At 41.8% G+C, this 20,316-nt stretch overlaps 1 protein-coding gene across 1 annotated transcript in view; it reads left to right on the forward strand.

Moving 5' to 3' along the window:
- Window positions 1-824: 824 nt before the first annotated feature.
- The window catches only part of LOC125457216 (E3 ubiquitin-protein ligase DZIP3-like), a 133,859-nt gene continuing 114,367 nt past the window's right edge, over window positions 825-20,316 (forward strand). The window contains exons 1-4 of the mRNA XM_048541131.2: window positions 825-896; window positions 6,515-6,551; window positions 11,833-11,867; window positions 13,097-13,146. Coding sequence (XP_048397088.2) covers window positions 6,516-6,551; window positions 11,833-11,867; window positions 13,097-13,146 — 121 coding nt within the window. The 5' untranslated portion in view covers window positions 825-896; window position 6,515. The remainder of the gene's footprint in view (window positions 897-6,514; window positions 6,552-11,832; window positions 11,868-13,096; window positions 13,147-20,316) is intronic.

Below are 20,316 nucleotides of genomic sequence, written 5' to 3' on the forward strand. Positions count from 1 at the left end.
TCCACCCTATCTATATCTTTTATACACAATTCTTTTGTTATAAAAGCCAACATTCCACATTTGTTCCTAATTGCTTGCTGTACCTGAATGGTAACATTTTGTGATTCATGTACAAGGACACTCAGATACCCCTGTATTGCAGCATTCAAAAGTCTCTCTACATTCATTGTTTTGCAGATTCTTTGTATCCTTCAGTTTGCTTTCCTATCTACTACATAATCAGAACTCTTCATCCAAGTCATTAATATAGATCACATGTAGCTGAGGCTCCAACACCCATCTCTGCCACAATCTGATAATTGTATAATGGTATAATATTGCAGATGCTGGGAAGTCTGAAACCAATACAGCAAATGGTGGATAAACCCAACAGCTCTGGCAGCATTTGGAAGAAGAAAAGCTTTGTGTATCATTACAGCAGATTCAAAACTTTATTGCTCTCTGCAGATGCTACCAGGCCCGCTGAGTTTCTGCAGTAATATCTGTTCGTCTTCAATAGTCATTAGAGTGTCAATCTGAAAAGGACCCATATATCCCAGATCTTCCTCTTCTTATTCTTCTATCCTCTTTCCAAGGGCGCAGCCAATCAGTTTGATGGCTCATTTGAAAGCTGGCGTTGGGTCGGGGTGCCTACCATATGTTGCCGAAAAGTACCACACCTGTCAGGCACACAGCGTCAGTGCTGGGTACCCTCTTTACCCCCGGCAAACCTGCCCCTCGGCCAAAGCTACTTAGTGTTCTCCAAGATTCACTTCAACTTGCCTTGGCGCCTGGGTGCCTTATGGTGGCGCTGCTCGGGGCATGGGAGAGATGGGAGATGGTTCGGTCAGTTTGGCTCCAGCTCGGGCTTGTTGGTGAGCGGGGGAGGGGAGGTCCTGGAGATGTGTTTGAAAAAGGTAAAAGAAAGTATTGTGTTTTTGTTTAGTTTCATTGCGACAGCCTGGAGTGCCGGCTGCAGATCGGGCTGCGGTAATCGCTTCTTCTTTAAGTGTTAAGTCCTGCGTTTATGCAGATGAAATGTGAGAAAACGATGATGGACCAACTTGTTTGAAGGGGAATGAGATGATGTGCTGTCAGCAGAGAACAGCTTCACTTTCTCCAATTATCCCTACCCCTAACCAAAACTATTGCTTGAGAAGTTCACTTTAGACATTTTCCTTTCTTCCTCCCCCATTCAGTTATTTTAGGATCTACATATGATGTTTTAAAGCTCAGTTGGGTAATTTTTACAGTTTTGGTTAATGGCATTATCTCTGTGAATGGATAGTACACCTAACCTCTTGAGTTGGTTGTTAGTGCAAGTTTCACATCAAGGCGTTGAGCAGGTCAGTTTAGCTGGCATCCTTCTCCCAATCAAGTGTAGTGCTGAGGGAGTTCCACCGTGTCCTAGCTCCTCTTGTTCCAGTAAAGTGTTAAACTTTAGAATCCTTACAGTGTGAAAACAGGCCCTGTGGCCCAACAAGTCCACACCGAACCTCGGTGCATCCTGCCCAGACCCATTCCCCCTGTAACCCACCTAAGCTACACATCCTGAACACTACGGGCGATTTAGCATGGCTAGTCCGCCTCACCTGCACATCTTTGGACTGTGGGAGGAAACCGGAATACCCGGAGGAAACCCACGCAGACACGGGGAGAATGTGCAAGCTCCACGCAGATAGACACCCAAGGCCAGAATCAAACCTGAGTCCCTGGTGCTGTGAGGCAACAGTGCTAACCACTGTACCGCCCTCTGATTGACACAGAAGATTCTGTGTCACTATTTGAAGAAGAGAATGTGTTCCCCTGTGGGGTGGCATGGTGACCTACTGGGTGGCACAGCACCAGGGACTAGCATTTGATTCCAACTTTGGGTGACTGTCTGTGCGGAGTATATTCTTACTGCGTCTGCACGGGTCTCCTCTGGGTGCTCCGGTTTTGTCCCACAGTCCAAACATGTGCCGGTTAGGTGGCTTGGTCGTGTTAAATTGCCTGTAGTGTCTGGGGTGTGTAGGTTAGGTGGGTACGTTTAGATGGATGCTCTTTGGAGAGTCAGTGTGGATGTGATGGACCAAATGGTCTACTTCTGCACTGCAGAGATTCTATGATTCGAAGGTGCACTTGACCATATCCTTCAACCAATATCACTAAAAGCAAATAGCCTGATGATTGACTTTTTTTTGGAAACTTAGTGTAAAATAAAGGATCAGGAGTGGGTCTCCTGGTTGGTCTTAAAGTCATAGTTGCCTTTTTATAAGATTATGGTCATTTCAATTTAGGCATCAGCGCTGCTTTCCTAACTGTTTCTCACGAAGCTTGACACCCCTATAGCGCAAGGACCTGTTTAAATTACAACATTAAACTTCAACGTGATTTCATTTATTCTAAAGTTCTTTGAAACATCCTGGGATCTTGGAAGATATTTTGTCAATACAAGTCTTTCAGCTTCACAGTTCAAAATTGTATTTAGAGGAACAATGATTTTTGATAAGTTTCTCATCTCATGAGAAAGAAATTGCAGTCTTCATTTAGTAAATTAAGTTAATTGTGAAGCTATTAACAAATTAAGCCAAAGATTGTCCTTGAAAGTAATGAATGTTATGGATTGAGCAGGTTAAGCTCCAACAGTATACAACAGTACTACGATGTAACTTTGGCTCTCTAAGCATTGATACTTCTCACCTAGTCTTTAAGGCCTTTGTAATTACTTAATTGTTGTAAGTTCTTGTATCTCGTTAAACAAGCAGAAACTTTGCCTGCATGAAATCCAAAAATTTGGTAGATGGAATATAATGCCAGAAATTGTGAGGTTAACAGGTAGAATAAAGGAGCTGACTATTATTTAAGTGGAGAAGCACTGCAGAAAGTTGCAGCACAGGGATTTGGGAATCCTCATGCATTATTCTCGAAAAATCTGCATACAAGTAGAGTAGGTAACAGGAGAGCCAAATGAAATGTTGTCCTTTATTTCAAGGGGAATAGCATGTAAATGTAAGGAAATCTTGCTAAAACTGTGCAAGGCACCAAGCAGACTGCGGTTGGAATACTGTAAATGATTTTGGACCCCTTATCTAAGGAAAGATGTACTGGTGTGGGAGCCTGTCCAGAGAAGGAACACTATATTGAATCAGGGTACAGAGAGGCTGTTTTAGAAGGAGAGGTTGAGTAGGTTGGCCTTGTACTCATTGGAATTCAGAAGAGTGAAAAGCAACTTTATTGAAACATGCATTATTCTTAAGTGATAATGGGAACTGCAGATGCTGGAGAATCCAAGATAACACAGTGTGAAGCTGGATGAACATAGCAGGCCAAGCAGCATCTCAGGAGCACAAAAGTGACATTTCGGGCCTAGACCCTTCATCAGAGAGGGGGATGGGGAGAGGGTTTTGGAGTAAATAGGGAGAGAGGGGGAGGCGGACTGAAGATGGAGAGAAAAGAAGATAGGTGGGGAGGAGAGTATAGGTGGGGAGGTGGAGAGGAGATAGGTCAGTCTAGGGAAGATGGACAGGTCAAGGAGGTGGGATGAGGTTAGTAGGCAGGAAATGGAGGTGCGGCTTGAGATGGGAGGAAGGGATGGGTGAGAGGAAGAACAGGTTAGGGAGGCAGAGACAGGCTGGGCTGGTTTTGGGATGCGGGGGGGGAGGGGACGAGCTGGGCTGGTTGTGTGGTGCAGTGGGGGGAGGGGACGAACTGGGCTGGTTGTGAGTTGGCAAGTTAGATGCAGAGAGATTGTTTCCCCTTGTAGAGTCTAGGACAAGTGGGGATAATCTCAGAATCAGAGGTTGCTTTTTAAAGAAAATTATGAGGAGGAAGTGCTTGTTTTGGGGACACTCAAATGATGAATTTCCACATTTGTCAGAGATCTGGCCAACTCAAGAGATAAACAAGATGTCAGATTTATCAACCTGTTACTTTTGGCATGAACATTTGATGTTAGCATTCAGTTTTTGAGGTAGAAACTTGGGTCAGAAACAAGCTTAAATCAGGGTAGTTACAAAGGAATGAGGGCTGAGCTCGCTGAAGTGCACTGGGAAAGGAGCCTAGAAGCAAAGATCTTTGAGAAAAAATGGCAGCTATTTAAGAAGACACTTTATGGCACACAGCAAAACTATATCCTAGTGTGAAAAAGGATTCTGGGAGGGAGATAAGCTAACTATGGTTAACCTGAGCTGTTAAAGCTAGCATCAAATCGAAAAAAAAACATACAATGTGGTAAAGATTAGTGATTAAACAGAATTAGGAAAGTTTAAAAAAAAACGACAAAAGGCAACAAGCCAAAAATAAAGAGAGGTAAGTTACTATCAAGACGGCAAGATCTTCTTTAATTATATAAAAAAGAAAGAAAGAAGCTATAGTTAAAATTGACCCTTAAGAGATCGAGGCTGGGAAATAACAATGGCAGCGGAGTTGAATAAATACTTTCCATTAATCTTCATAGTAGATGACATTAATACCATTCCAAAATTACTAAATAATCAAGTGGTAAAAGAGGGAGAAGAAATAAATACTGTACAATAACTATGACTAGAGAAAAAATGCTAAGGCAACTGATGGGGCTAAAGACTGATAAGTCCACTGGACCTGGTGGAATATATCCTCGTGTAATCTTCCAAGATATTTAGATTATTATTAATTATTTACAATATATTAATGACTTTGATGAGGAAAGTGAAGGTGCTAAAGGCAAGTCTGCAGATAACACAAAAATATGCATGTGAAGATGAATCAAATGTATTAAATAGGGATTTGAACAGATTAAGTGAGTGGGCAAAAATTTGGTAGATGGAATATAATGTCGGAAATTGTGAGGTTAATAGGTAGAATAAAGGAGCTGACTATTATTTAAGTGGAGAAGCACTGCAGAAAGCTGCAGCCCAGGTATTTGGGAATCCTCATGCATAATTCTCAAAAAACTTGCATACAAGTAGAGTAGGTAACAGGAGAGCCAAATGAAACGTTGTTCTTTATTTCAAGGGGAATGGAGTGTAAATGTAGGGAAATCTTGCTAAAACTGTGCAAGGCACCAAGCAGACTGCGGTTGGAATACTGTAAATGGTTTTGGACCCCTTATCTAAAGAAAGGTTTGGGAGCCTGCCCAGAGGAGGAACACTATATTGAATCAGGGTACAGAGAGGCTGTTTTATAAGGAGAGGTTGGGTAGGTTGGCCTTGTACTCATTGGAATTCAGAAGAATGAAAAGCAACCTTATTGAAACATGCATTATTCTTAAGTGAGTTGTCAAGTTAGATGCAGAGAGGTTGTTTCCCCTTGTTGGAGAGTCTAGGACAAGTGGGGATAATCTCAGAATCAGAGGTTGCTTTGTAAAGAAAATTATGAGGAGGAAATTCTTCTCTCAGAAGGTCATGAATTTGTGGATTTCTTCACCAGAGAGGACTGTAGATCCCAGATCATTAAGGATATTCAAGGCTGGGGTAGACAGATTTCAATCTGGAAAGGAATGGGGAAAAGACAGGAAAAGTGCATTTAAAGATTTGCAGTAATTGAAGCATAAATCCCTTTTTCTTTCCGGCCACTGCTTATGCCACTTCAGTGCAAGTCAAGGTGATTTTTATTCGGTATAACGTTTTGACTTCACGTTATTGCCATTTGGATAGTTCTTAACTCATCTAATGTATCACAGCTATTGAAGGAATTTTATTTTGTCACATAGACCAATGTGACAATTACTTTGTATGAGTAGTTTCCCATGGCGAGCCATGAATTTTGAGCTAAGTTGGCTTGTTAGTCGTGATATGTAAGCAGCTTGAGTTTGCACTGCAAGTTCAGCAGTTGCAACTGTGCTAAACCTAGGGGACTTAAATTCAGTCAAAGCCAACCACTGACAACATTTGGAACAAAATCAAAGTCACTGGAAAAGCTGAACAGGTCTGGCAAAAAGTCTGAGGAAGTCTCACTGGATCCGAAATGTTAACTCTGTTCTTTCCTTCACAGGTGCTGCCAGACCTGCTGAACTTTTACAGCAACTTTGTTTTTGTGCCTGATTTACAGCATCCGCAGTTCTTTTGGTTTTTACACTGATAACATTTGTCCTTGGTTAGCTATGTTCAAAGTACCTTTTGCATGGATTTATCTTGGACTGAGGTAAAATAATCCAGTTCGAAAAATAAACCATTCATAGTTTAAGTTCCTTGCTTAATTGCTGTTTTCTCTTCATAGACCATAGAATCTCTGCAGTGTAGAAACAGGCCCTTTGGCCCAACTAGTCCACACCCAACCCTCAGAGCATCTCACCCAGACCCATCCCCTATAAACCACCTAATCTACATGTCCCTGAACACTACAGGAAATTTAGTATGGCCAGTCCACCTAGCCCGCAAATCTTTGGATTGCGGGATGAAACGGAGCACCCGAGGAAACGCACATAGAGACAGGGGCAATGTGCAAACTCCATACAGTCACCCGAAAGTGGAACCAAACCCAGGTCCCTGGTACTGCGAGGCAGCAGTGCTAACTATTCTATTGTTGATATGTTTGGCCGATTCTTAATAGTCGTGTTTCCTCTAATTTCATGTAGAATGGCTGGAAGGAGAAAAGCATTAGAAAAACCTTCGGTAAGTACATTTCTTTGCTGTTGTCCCAACACTTAAATTAAAAACAAATCTTGTGGATCAGCATAAATATATGGATCACTGCAGTAATGTATTTTTTTAAGCATTCATTTATTACCAGTCCAAAAACAAAAGTGAACATCTTTGCTTTAAACCTGGAACGTTTGCTTTCAGCCTCCCTTTGCAGAGAAACAAATACAGTTAAGAGATAAATGGAAAAGAGACAAAACTGGTCACATTACTTAAGTGGCTTTCACAATGTGTTGTTTCACAGGTATAAATGTGTACTCCTTGTTTGCTTTCTGTGAAGTGTTGACCAAGGTCAACTTCTCAGTTCACCAAAGCAAAGGCAACAATATCTCTTACTCAGCTTTGTACCCTTTTGCTTCTAGAAGCTGGTGTATCAGAAGGCAGGGAGTCTTCATATCTTCATGCTGCCTCAGCAGCAGCCCAGAACATCTCTCAGAAAACATAGTTCAGAAATTTCATTTCTTGTTCGACCCTGATAGACTGATCAACTCCCCCCAAGGCCTCAATTGCCATTCAATATCTGCCAACTGCTTGAACACAGGGTTTCTTCCAGACTTAGTGGAACTAGTTCCCAGATACTGACCTCGTTGATAACCAACATCTGCTATCTGTTTAAACATAATTAAACTCTTCTGGAGTCCCTGTATCTGTTAGGATCCTTTCAATCAAGAATTAGCTTCCAAGCCTGGCCTCACTAACAAAGCTTGTCTGTTTTTTCCATTTTGCCACATGGTATTTCAAAGTCCACAACTCATTTCCAACTCATGGTTCAAAATTGATAAAAAGAACAAAGCTAAAAATAATGAAAGATCAACCAGAGTTCTAACAGTTTATGAAGTACCACATAATAGGCTTGTTTGCAAAAATAAAGCTCATTTGTTTAAAGAAGCAGTAGCCAAATCGATATAAAATTAGCTAAAGGATTTAGATAAACATGTGGCATTGCATTTTGGCAAGGCAAATCAGGGCAGGGCTTATAAAGTTAATGGTAGGGCTCTGGGGAGTATTGCCAAGCAAAGTGATCTTGGGGTGCGGGTTCATAGTGCCTTGAAGGTGGAGTTGCAGATAGACAGGGTAGTGAGAATGCGTTTGGTACACTTACCTTTATTAGTCTGTGCAATGAGTTTAGGAATTGGGATGTTACGTTGTGGCTGTGCAGGATGTTGATTAGGCTGCTTTTGGAGTACTGTGCTCAATTCTGGTCTCCTGCTATAAGAAAGCTGTTGTTAAACTTGAAAGGCTGTAGGAAAGATGTTGCTGGAGCTAAAGGATTTAAGCTATTGGAAGAGGCTAAATAGGCTGCGGTTATTTTCCTTCAATCATTGGAGGCTGAGGGGTGACGTTATAGACGTTTATAAAATCATGAAGGGCATGGATATGGCAGACCAGCCAAGGTCTTTTATCCAGGGTAGAGGAGTCCAGAACTAGAGGCCATAGGTTTCAGGTAAAAATGGAAAGATTTAAAAGGGACCTAAGGGGTGACTTCTTCATGCAGTAGGTGGTGCATGCATGGAATGAGCTGCCAGGTGGAGGCTGATACAATTACAACGTTTGAAAGGTACCTGAATGGGTAAGTAAATAGGAAAGGCTTAGAGGGATATGGGCCTAGATTAATTTAGGATATCTGGCCAGCATGGATGAATTGGACCAAAGGATCAGCGGCTGTGCTGTATAGTTCTATGACTGTATGACAGGCAGCAGAGATAAACAGTTATTATTCAAATCTAAAGCAAATCTGCATTGGTATTTCTGATGGGTCAACATTGAGAATGAGTGCTATTTGTGATATATATTAATAACATGAATTTGACTATGCGGGGAATAATTTCACACTTTGCAGATGATACAAACTCACATGTACTAAACAGGGAGGAGGATTGTAACATAATGAAGAAATATATAAACAGATGAGCAAACACAGCACACGAATTTAATGCAGTGAAGTTTATTGTGATTAATTTTAATGGGAAAATTGAGAAACACATTATAAATTAAATGTACTTTGTAAAGAGTTCAGAAACAAAACAGCTTTTGAGGAGTGGAAAGATTTATTTTAAAAAAAGCGAGAATCTTTTGCCTTTGTTAATAGAGTTTAGAATAGGAAATTATGCCAAACATTTATAAAACTTTGGTAAGGATCCAGATGATGTCTAATTCTAGCATTTTAGAAAGGACATACATGCTGCAGAGAAGATGCCAAGATGTTTGATAGAAATGTGCCAGTAATGAAATACTGAAGAAATTGGGATTGTTTTCCTTCAAACTGAAAAGGTTGTGAGGAGATTTGACAGAGATGGTCAAAATAATATTGGATTTTGATAATGTTAAGGAACAACTGTCTTCAATTACTGAACAGTTGTCAACCAGAGAAGGCATTTAAAGTAGTTGAGAAAGAACCAGTGGTGGCAGGTGTTGGAATGCATAGACTGTTAGAGGATGAAAGAAGATTTCATAATGACTTTCAAAAAGCAATTGACCAACTACTTGAAGTGGAAACATTTCTGGGGCTATGGGAAAAGAGTTTAGCAGTGGCATTTATTGGTTAGCAGTTTTAAGGGGCAGGTACAATGAGTCAAATGGCCTCCTCCTGGGTTTTTGATAAGTTCCTGCATTGAAGACTAATAGCAAAGCCCCATGGGATCTAAGGAAGTTAGATATACAATTGGCTGCGTGACAGGAAGCAAAGGGTGATGGTTGAATGGTGTTAATTTGATGAAAGTCTCTGTCCGTTGGCTGCCACATGATCTGTTTTGGGGCCCTTGCTGTTTGTAGTTTAAATAAATGACTTGGATGTCATTGTGTGAGAGGGTTGTTCAGTAAGTTCACGGATGATACAGAAATTGGACGGTAGTAATTAGTGAGCAGGATAGCCTCGGATTAGAGGAGGATATAGATGGCTTGTCGTATGGGCTGATCTGTGGCAAATGGAATTCAATCTGGATAAATGTGAGGTGACGTACTTGGGTGGGACAAACAAGGCAGTGGAATACATGAGAGTGGTAGGATATTGGGAGGCATCAAAGAACAGGGGGATAACGAAGTTTGGGGCTGGATGAACACAGCACTCTTGGATTCTCCAGCATCTGCAGTTCCCATTATCAAAGAACAGGGGGACTTTGGTGTGCATGTCCACTAATCCCTTAAAGTGGATGGTACAGATGGATAAAGTGATTAAGGCTTATGGCATACTCACATATATTAGAGTTTAAGGGCAGGGAGGTTTTATTTGAACTGTATAAAATGTTGGTTAGGCCACAGTTAGACCATTGAACACAGTTCTGGAATCTGTATTCTAGGAGTGATTTGATAGCAGTGGAGAAGGTGCAGAGGAGATGTTTCCTGGCTGGAGAGTTTCATTAAGAAGAGAGGTTGGATAGATGGAGGTGGTTTTCCTCACAATGAAGGAGACTGAGAGGGGATGTGATTGGGATTATTAAATTATGAGGGGCTTTGATTGTGTAGACTGGAAGAAACTTTTCCCTTGATGGAAGGATCAATGACCAGGGTTCATAGACTTAAAGGGCCAGGAGTTTAGAGGAAATGTGAGGAGAATCTTTTTCATCCAAAGGTTGGTGAGAATTTGGAACTTACTGCCAGTAAGGATGGTAGAGGCAGAAGTTTAGAGGAAATGTGAGGAGAATCTTTTTCATCCAAAGGTTGGTCAGAATTTGGAACTTACTGCCAGTAAGGATGGTAGAGGCAGAAACCCTCCTCACATTTAAGAAGCATTTAGATGTGTGTTTGTGCTACCAAGGCATACAAGGCTGTGGCCCAAGTGGAAAATGGGATGAGAATAGTTATGTGTTGTTTTTGACCAGCAGTGACCAAAAGGCCTTTTTTTTAAATGCTGCGTCCTCTATGTGCTGCATCAAATATTGATTTGGTATAGGTGTTGCTAAAATTCTCAAACTTAATTTCAAATTTGTCCATGGACATGTTCTTTTCTCCCCTAAAGCATCAGTCACCCCTCGGAAATATGAGTGCTCCTTCAATTCCAGCCTCTTGTGAATCCCAAGTTTTAATTGCTCCTCAGTTGTAGCCATGCCCTCAGCTGCTTAGACCCTAAGCTCTGCAATTTCCGTCTTAAATCTGGCTGTTTCTTTTAAGATGAGCCTTAAAACCTCTCTCTTCGATAAAGCTTTTCCTCCCTTGTGGTATACGTAGCTTAGCAACTCAGTAGCAAACTCTATTCAATAATGCCTCTGTTGAAGCTCTGCTAGACATCTTAATACGTTAAAGCTGGTATTTACATATGTTTTTAGTTGAGCAGTGCCCAAAAATGAAGGATCAATTTTCACTTGTTCATTTTACCGAGTCTTTCACTCAATGCTGATTACTTCTTGTCATGTTGATGTGTTTAGATTGTGTCTAAATCTGATTTTGAGTACGCAGACTAAACTGAGTTATCAACAAATCACCACCTTAAAAGTACAAAATTGGGTTTCACAGGCATAGAACTTGTGTCACATTGAAATAAGGAAGGGAAGTGAAATACACAAACGTCTTAATTTTATAATTTTACACTCAATACTGACATGAGAGGGCACCATAATTCTATCTATACCAGAGTTTTACTCAAATATTTAACAGAAACTGGAGTAGGTCATTTAACCTGCAATCTGCTCTGTCATTCAGTAGGCCACATTTGATTTGTAAAGAAATCCAATTTTTTTGCCTTTACTCAATATCCCTTGTTACCCTATCGACAAAGGCCCATCAATTTCAGTTGTGAGAGCTCTAATTACCCAGAATCCATAGCATTTTGGAGGAAAGAATTCCAAATTTCTGCTAGCCCATTTGTGAAAAAAAGTATTTTATGATGGTCTAAATAGTCTAACTATTTCTTTTGGTACATGCACACATTCTCGATTCTCCTCCTTTCTTTCTACTCTGTTGAGTCCTGTTGATTTTTTTTTAGTTTCAAATACTGGTCAGTTAAATGTTACATATTAACTTATGAATGATTCAAAACTCTGTGGTATAATATCTGTCAAAAGAATAAATAGCTTGGTACCAGTCATCCATTGATAGTGCTTTTGAGGCTCAGATCATTGCCAATCATTGCCATTTCTTAATGACACAACATGTTACAATACTGTCATCCACTTTACATTACCAGTTCTGGAAACATTCAAATGACTGTATTTTGGAAGATGCTATTCAAAGAATTTTTATACAATCTTTTCTATCAGAGTTAATTCACAATTCAAGGTGAAGTTATATTATTAAATTATACATTTTTTCTTTCTTTCAGATAAACTGTAATGCACAAAGCACAAATGATACTAGGTAAGAGATAAACATGTATATCTCTTGATATCGAGAATGAATAAATAATAAAGATCGCTGTTCACTGTAAAATAAATTACATAATTTGTGATAACCAAGAGTCTTAATATCTAGGGCTAAGCAAATAAAAACTGCAAATGTTAGACAAATTTGCTGAATACCAGGAAACAAAGGGTAATGTTCAATAATAATAGTTCTGCTCGTATAGCATAGCCAGTCAAGAACGCCAAGGGGTAGAAACTATGGAATCTTTGGGCTGGCACAATAGCTCAGTGGTTAGCACTGCTGTCTAACAGCAGCAGGGACATGGGTTCGATTCCAGTCTTGGGCGACTGTCTGTGAGAGGTTTGCATGTTCTATTCATGTGTACATGGGGTTCCTCCAAGTGGTCCGGTTTGCTCCCACAGTCCTCAGGTTAGTTGAATAGGCTAGGTTAAATTGCCCATAGTGTCCAGCAATGTTCAGGCCAGGTGGGTTAGCCTTGGGAAATGCAGGGTTACAGATATAGGGTAGGGAACTGGGTCTGAGTAGGATGTTCTTTGGAGGATTGGTGTAGACGCGATGGGCCTAATCACCTGCTGCCACACGGTAGGGAACCTACAATTCTTTGCTGTGCATGGTTGTTTTAAGTGATTTGAATAAACTATTTAAAAACTTTAAATATCCACCAATTTCAAATTATGTTAGGAAGGAGGATAATGATAGAAAATAAACTAAAGAAATCAGAAGTTTTAACAGTGCTTAAATGAGTTGTAAATGAAAGTGTATTTGCAGCAAGGCTTACAAATGTAAATTTCTTAATTTTGGAGTATTTTTACATCTCAAGCAATTACTAAACTAAAATTGAAAAAGCACAAACAAATTTGTCAGTTTCATGATTTCTAACCAAAAATTTAGCCTGTGATGCTTTTTGCTACTTTTCGGTTTTTGTTTACACTTGTTCTGTGTGAAACTGGCTGATTTGCGTACCTCCTGTAATTAGGCCAATTTTGTCACACTTCAAAAAAATGCTGTGTGTCCTGGAGCCTAATATTGCACACGACTGCTGGTAATCATTCTTAAAATGAACACCTATTTTAAGGAAAGAAATGTGAGTTTCCAGCAGTGGCTCAGGATTTTTATTCAATAAGTAGCTTATCTAAACAAATGAGAAAGTCGTTAGTTCATTGGCAGAATTGTCCTGCATTTGTTGATAAATCCAACAACAAGCCTCTTATTTTTTTCTCTAGGACAAAACATGTGCTTGAAGCAAACAATGAAAGATTCCACCCTAAAAGAGGTAATAAATCTTTAATGCATGTTCATTTCAGCTATTTATGGAAGATTTCAGTGGTAATATTTAATGCAGTAATTGTGTTTATAAGTATTCCTCTTCAACAGACAATCGCAGAGATAGCAGATAGCCAGATATCCAATCATTGTCAGCTACCATTGAGTATGATTCCGTGAATATTGTGCTGTCCTGCAGTCTGCCAACTGGAATTCTCTAGTAACTGCGATTTTTGAAAGCCATCCACTTTCAATATTCAGTACTGCATTCTGTTCAAAAAATTTGTAGGCTATGAATATAGTTGTGCTTAGTCTTCACATTGTTATTATTAAATTATTTGGCCAGTTTTGGTTATTGTACCTAAACAAAGAAGCTTCATTCAGAGCAACTTACACACTTCAATTTTTTTAAAAGCTCGTCCAAAGACTGCACTGTCAGTTGTAATGTCAGCCTTATCTTCAGATACTTGGTGACTTTACTGTGAAGCCCTGCTCTGCATGGATTTCTTGACTGATCCCACTGCCTCCCCCTCTCCTCAATCCGTCAAAGACAGCTTGTGTCCAGAGTACCGTATCTACTCATTAACTGGCATTTTTAATTAACCAGCATTCCCCAACATACTGGGTAACAAAGATTTCACTTTAGAATCATAGCAAGTTTACTCCATGGAGAAAGACCACTTGGTCTACTGCGTCTGTGTCAACCGAACAAATGAGCCATCGAAACTAATCCCACTTTTGAGTATTTGATCTGTAGCAGTGGAGGTTATGTCACTTGAGGTATGAACAGATGCACTCCTTTTGAATATTAGATTAGATTCCCTACAGTGTGGAAACAGGCCCTTCGGCCCAACAAGCCCACAGCACCCCTTGAAGCATCCCACACACCCCTGAAGACTACGGGCAATTTAGCATGGTCGATCCACCTAGCCTGCACATCTTTGGACTGTGGGAGGAAACCGGAGCACCTGGAGGAAACCTACACAGACACGGGAAGAATGTGCAAACTCCACACAGACAGTTACCCGAGGCTGGAATTGAACCCGGGTCCCTGGTGCTGTGAGGCTGCAGTGCTAACCACTGAGCCACTGTGCCGCCCAACTGAGCCCAATACGTCAAAGATTTCTGTCTCTCTAGTATTTTAGGCCATATGTTTCACTGCTTTCTGGGTATAAAAGGCTTTCCTTATCTTCCTTATCTTCCTTTTAACCCCTTCTGCCAATATTGTGACATTTATGCCCCTACCTTTCTCCTGATGTGTAACTATGCCCTTTTAATCCATTCCCTCCATGCCCCTTGCAATTCTGTACATCTCAATCAAATCTGTCTTCACCCTTCTCAGTTCCAAGGAAAACGATCCCAGCCTATTTAATATTTTCCCATAGTTGTATTTTCGAGCCCTGGAAAACTCCTGATACTTCTCCTCAGCACCCTCTCTACGGCAATTATGTCCTTTCTGTAGTTCCACACAGTACTCAATTTGTGGGCTAACAAATTATTTGTACGGCTCCAATATCATTTTCCTGCTCTTATATTCTGTACCTCAGAACAGATTTGATATGTCTGAATGAGCTTATCAACTTGACCTACTACCTTCAAGGATCTGTAACAATTCACTCCAAATTCCCTCACTTTCTCTACACTTCTCATTTCTTGAGTGCTCCTTTCCCTTGATTGATCCTACCCAAATAATTCACCTTGATCTGACCCAGTCTCTTGATATTCATATAGCTTGTAAGATTTTAAATATGTCAGTTTTGTTTTGTTATTCTTTTACGGAATGTGGATATCATTGTTGTGACTATCATTTGTTGTCCATCCCTAATAGTTGTTGAACTGAATAGTTTGCAAGTCCATGGAAAGGATGGTGCGTGGAGTCCATTGTAAAGAATGAGATTTCTGAATATTTGAAAGTGTATGGTAAAATAGGGCAAAGTCAGCATGGTTTCATCAAGGGGATGTCATTCTTGACAAATCTGCTAGAATTCTTTGAGGAAGTAATGAACACGGTAGACCAAGGAGAGTCAATGGATGTTATCATCTTCTACTTCAAGAAGGCCTTTGACAAGGTGTTGCACAGGAGGCTGCTGAGTAAGATAAGGGCCCATGGTGTTAGAGGCAAAGTGGATAGAAGATTAACTGGCAGAAAGCAGTGAATGGGGATAAAAGGGTCTTTCTCAGGATGGCAGCCAGCGACCAGTAGTGTTCTGCAAGTGTTAATGTTGGGACTACAACTTTTCACTCTGTACATTTAATGATCTAGATGAAGGAACTGTGGGCATTCTGGTTGAGTTAGCAGACGATACAAAGATTGGTGGAGGGACAAGTAGTATTGAGGAGGCGGGGAGGCTGCAGAAAGATTTGAACTGGTTAGGAGAACGGGCAAAGAAGTGGCAGATGGAGTACAGTGTGGGAAAGTGTGAGGTCATGGACTTTGGTAAGAAGAATAAAATCATATACTATTTTCTAAATGAGGAGAAAATTCATAAGTCTTAAGTGCAAGGAGACTTTGGAGTTCTAGTCCAGGATTCTCTCAAGGTACATTTGCAGGTTGCGTCAGTAGTCTGGAAGGCAAATGCAATGTTGGCATTTATTTTGAGATGGCTTGAATATAAAAGCAGGGATGTACTGCTGAGGCTTTATAAGACTCTGGTCAGGCCACATTTAGAGCATTGTGTGCAGTTTTGGGCCCTGTATCTCAGGAAGGATGTACTGGCCCTGGAGCAGGTTTACAAGAATGACCCCTGGAATGAAAAGTTTAACATATGGGGAATGTTTGAGGACAGTGGGAACATACTCACTGGAGTTGAGAAGGATGAGGGGGGGGATCTGATTGAAACTTACAGAATGGCCTGGACAGAGTGAATGTTGTGAAGATGCTTTCATTGACAGGAGAGACTAGGACCTGAGGGCACAGCCTTAGAGTAAAGGGAAGACCTTTTAGAATGGAGATAAGGAGAAATTTCTTTAGCTAGAGAGTGCTGAATCTATGGAATTCACTGCCAAGGAAGGCTGTGGAGGCCAGGCCATCGAGTACATTTTAGGCTGAGCTAGATAGGTTCTTGATCATCAAGGGGATCAAGGGTTTCAGGGAAAAAGCAGGAGAATGGGGTGGAGGAACTTATCAGCCATGATTGAATGGTGGAGCAGACCTGATGGGCTGAATGGACTAATTTCTGCTCCTATGTCTTATGGTCTTATGGGCATTTCAGGTGGCGATTAAGAGTCTGCTACATTGCTGTCATTGCTGGAGTCATGTGGAAGCCAGATCAGGTATAGATGGCATTAGTGAGCCAGGTGGATTTTTACAACTATCAGTGATAGTTTCCATAGTCATCATTACTGAACCTAACTTTATCTTGCAGATTTAGTCATTTGAATTTTTAAAAAATGAACACATCTCTGTAAAACACTAGCCTGGGCATCTGGATCTCAAGTCTAATGACATTAGTATCATGCCATAATCACCCCTCATGGGATGGAATGCTTTGTCATCTCATAACATTGCATAAAGTAGAAGTACAAACCTGAACTTGATGTATTACGGTTTCTGTCACAGTTGGTGGTATGACCAGTTCACATGGAGGTCTGTTTTAAATTTTTGAAAAAAATTTGACGTATTTATTAATCATCTAACTGCAGAAAGCGGTGAAGTACCTTTTGTCGAAAGTGCAGCTTCTGCATGAGCTGCAGTGAAACAACCTGATATCCTGAACGAAGCCCAGAAATGTTCCAGTCCTAGGCACTCCATATTTCTTGGCATTCTTGCACTATGCAAACTGTTTAAAATTCAATTCATGTTTATTTTATCATTGGAAATAATGTAAACACAAGACCTCTGGGCTAGTTAGACAAATGTGTTGCAGATGCTTCTTAGAAAAAAGGTTAAAGCTACAAAAGACAGTTATTCCTCCAGCAGATTGCATTCAGCATACTCTGTGAGTGTTTCCAAAGTTGTACTTGAAGGGCCTACAGATAAACAGGAATCTTGTATGGACAGAGATAATGCGAACTGCAGATGCTGGAGAATCCAAGATAACAAAGTGTGGAGTTGGATGAACACAGCAGGCCAAGCAGCATCACAGGAGCACAAAAACTGACGTTTCGTGCCTAGACCATTCATCAGAGAGGGGGATGGGGGGAGGGTTCTGGAAGAAATAGGGAGAGAGGAAGGGGCGGACTGAAGATGAAGAGAAAAGAAGATAGGTGGAGAGGAGAGTACAGATGGGGAGGTAGGGAGGGGATAGGTCAGTCCAGGGAAGACGGACAGGTCTAGGAAGTGGGATGATGTTAGTAGGTAGGAAATGGAGGTGCGGCTTGAGGTGGGAGGAACGCATAGGTGAGAAGAAGAACAGGTTAGGGAGGCGGGGACTGGTTTTGGGATGCACTGGGGGGAGGGGACGAGCTGGGCTGGTTTTGGGATGCAGTGGGAGAAGGGGAGATTTTGAAGTCCACATTGAAACCATTGGGCTGCAGGGTTCCCAAGCGGAATATGAGTTGCTGTTCCTGCAACCTTCGGGTGGCATCATTGTGGCACTGCAGGAGGCACATAATGGACATGTCGTCTAAGGAATGGGAGGGGGCGTTAAAATAGTTCGCGACTGGGAGGTGCAGTTGTTTATTGTGAACCAAGTGGAGGTGTTCTGCAAAGCGGTCCCCAAGCCTCCGCTTGGTTTCCCCAATGTAGAGGAAGCCACACCGGGTACAGTGGATACAGTATACCACATTGGCAGATGTGCAGGTGAACATCTGCTTAATATGAAAAGTCACCTTGGGGCCTGGGCTCTCCCACTGCTTCCCAAAACCAGCCCAGCTTGTCCCCGCCTACCTAACCTGTTCGTCCTCACCTATCCCTTCCTCCCACCTCAAGCCGCACCTCCATTTCCTACCTACTAACCTCATCCCGCCTCCTTGACTTGTCTGTCTTCCCCGGACTGATCTATCCCCTCCCTACCTCCCCACCTATACTCTCGTCTCCACCTATCTTCTTTTCTCTCCATCTTCGGTCAGCTTCTTCCTCTCTCCCTATTTAATCCAGAACCCTCTCCCCATCCCCCTCTCTGATGAAGGGTCTAGGCCCGAAACGTCAGCTTTTGTGCTCCTGAGATGCTGCTTGGCCTGCTGTGTTCATCCACCTCCACACTTTGTTATCTTGTATGGACAGATTGACTAGATTCTAAATCTGTGTAGCGATTGCTGGTTAGGAGCTAAATCAGAAATATTATTTATGTCGGTCTGTTTGACAATTCAGGCTGCCATGATATAATGTGCAGAATACTCCACTATTAGTCCGAAAAGTTTATTATCAAAGTAATAAAATGAAATGCAGGCTGAAAATAGTAACGTGACTCTCAGGGCCATAGAAAATAAAATTCCCTGATTAATGAGTATGATTTAATATAACAAATCTATGCCTTGACACAATGGAATCATTCCACAAGCACAATTAGGAGTAAGAGGATCAAAATTCTGTCTTAATTCCTTTTTGATGTGAATGGAAACAGAGCAGCATTTTTGATAAACACTCGGTTATGTCTGAAGTGACACATAACCAAAGAGGTAAATTAAATGAGACTTAGCAAAAATTTAGAAATGACTTTCATGTCACCCTGAAGCCACAACAGATGAAGAATCATGAAAATATAAGGCCTTCGACTGCTTGTTTCTGTTTTGTTATATCATGGGTGCTTGTATATTGCAAATCTGTTATCTGTCTTTGTTCCAAATCCCCTACATTAAAAAAGTTTACATCATCCAATATCCATAGTGCTTCGGGGCAAGAAGTCCAGATTTCCGATTTGTTTTGTACGAACGTTGCTTCTTGATTTCACTTTCTAAAAGGCTTTTTGTAATGTTGATAGTGTGCCCTCTTGCTAAGTATTCTTCCACAATTGAGCCCACCCTATCAAATCTTTTGATCATGTAAAATCCACTACTCGGTATAGGGTCTGACCAATGTTCTATACAACTGAAGCAATTTTCAGCACCTTTGTATTCCAACCCCCTGAGAAAAAACACAGCATTCCATTCATCTATGATAATGGGAACTGCAGATGCTGGAGAATCCAAGATAACGAAGTGTGGAGCTGGATGAGCACAGCAGGCCAAGCAGCATCTCAGGAGCACAAAAGCTGACGTTTCGGGCCTAGACCCTTCATCAGAGAGAGGGATGCGGAGAGGGAACTGGAATAAATAGGGAGAGAGGGGGAGGCGGACTGAAGATGGAGAGAAAACAAGATAGGTAGAGAGGAGAGTATAGGTGAGGAGGTAGGGAGGGGATAGGCCAGTCCAGGGAAGACGGACAGGTCAAGGAGGTGGGATGAGGTTAGTAGGTAGGAAATGGAGGTGTGGCTTGAGGTGGGAGGAAGGGATGGGTGAGAGGAAGAACAGGTTAGGGAAGCAGAGACAGGCTGGGCTGGTTTTGGGATGCAGTGGAGGGAGGGGAAGAACTGGGCTGGTTTTGGGATGCAGGGGGGCAAGGGGAGATTTTGGAGCTTCTGAAGTCCACATTGATACCATTGGGCTGCAGGGTTCTCAAGCGAAATATGAGTTGCTGTTCTTGCAACCTTCGGGTGGCATCATTGTGGCACTGCAGGAGGCCCATGATGGACATGTTGTCTGAGGAATGGGAGGGGGAGCTGAAATGGTTCGTGACTGGGAGGTGCAGCTGTTTGTTGCAAACCGAGCGGAGGTGTTCTGCAAAGCGGTCCCCAAGCCTCCGCTTGGCTTCCCCAATGTAGAAGAAGCCACACCGGGTACAATGGATACAATAATACACATTAGCAGATGTGCAGGTGAACATCTGCTTGATATGGAAGGTCATTTTGGGGCCTGGGATAGGGGTGAGGGAGGAGGTGTGGGGGTAGTGTAGCACTTCCTGCAGTTGCAGGGGAAGGTGCCGGGTGTGGTGGGGTTGGAGGGGAGTGTGGAGCGGACAAGGGAGTCATGGAGAGAGTGGTCTCTCCGGAAGGCAGACAATGGTGGGGATGGAAAAATAGCTTGGGTCGTGGGGTCGGATTGCAGATGGCGGAAGTGTCGGAGGATGATACGTTGTATTCGGAGGTTGGTGGGGTGGTATGTGAGAATGAGGGGATCCTCTGGGGGCGGTTGTGGCCGGGACGGGGTGTGAGGGATGTGTTGCGGGAAATGCGGGAGATGCGGTCAAGGGCATTCTCGACCA

Source organism: Stegostoma tigrinum, chromosome 12 (assembly GCF_030684315.1).
Source record: "Stegostoma tigrinum isolate sSteTig4 chromosome 12, sSteTig4.hap1, whole genome shotgun sequence".
Classification (NCBI taxonomy): Eukaryota; Metazoa; Chordata; class Chondrichthyes; order Orectolobiformes; family Stegostomatidae; genus Stegostoma; species Stegostoma tigrinum.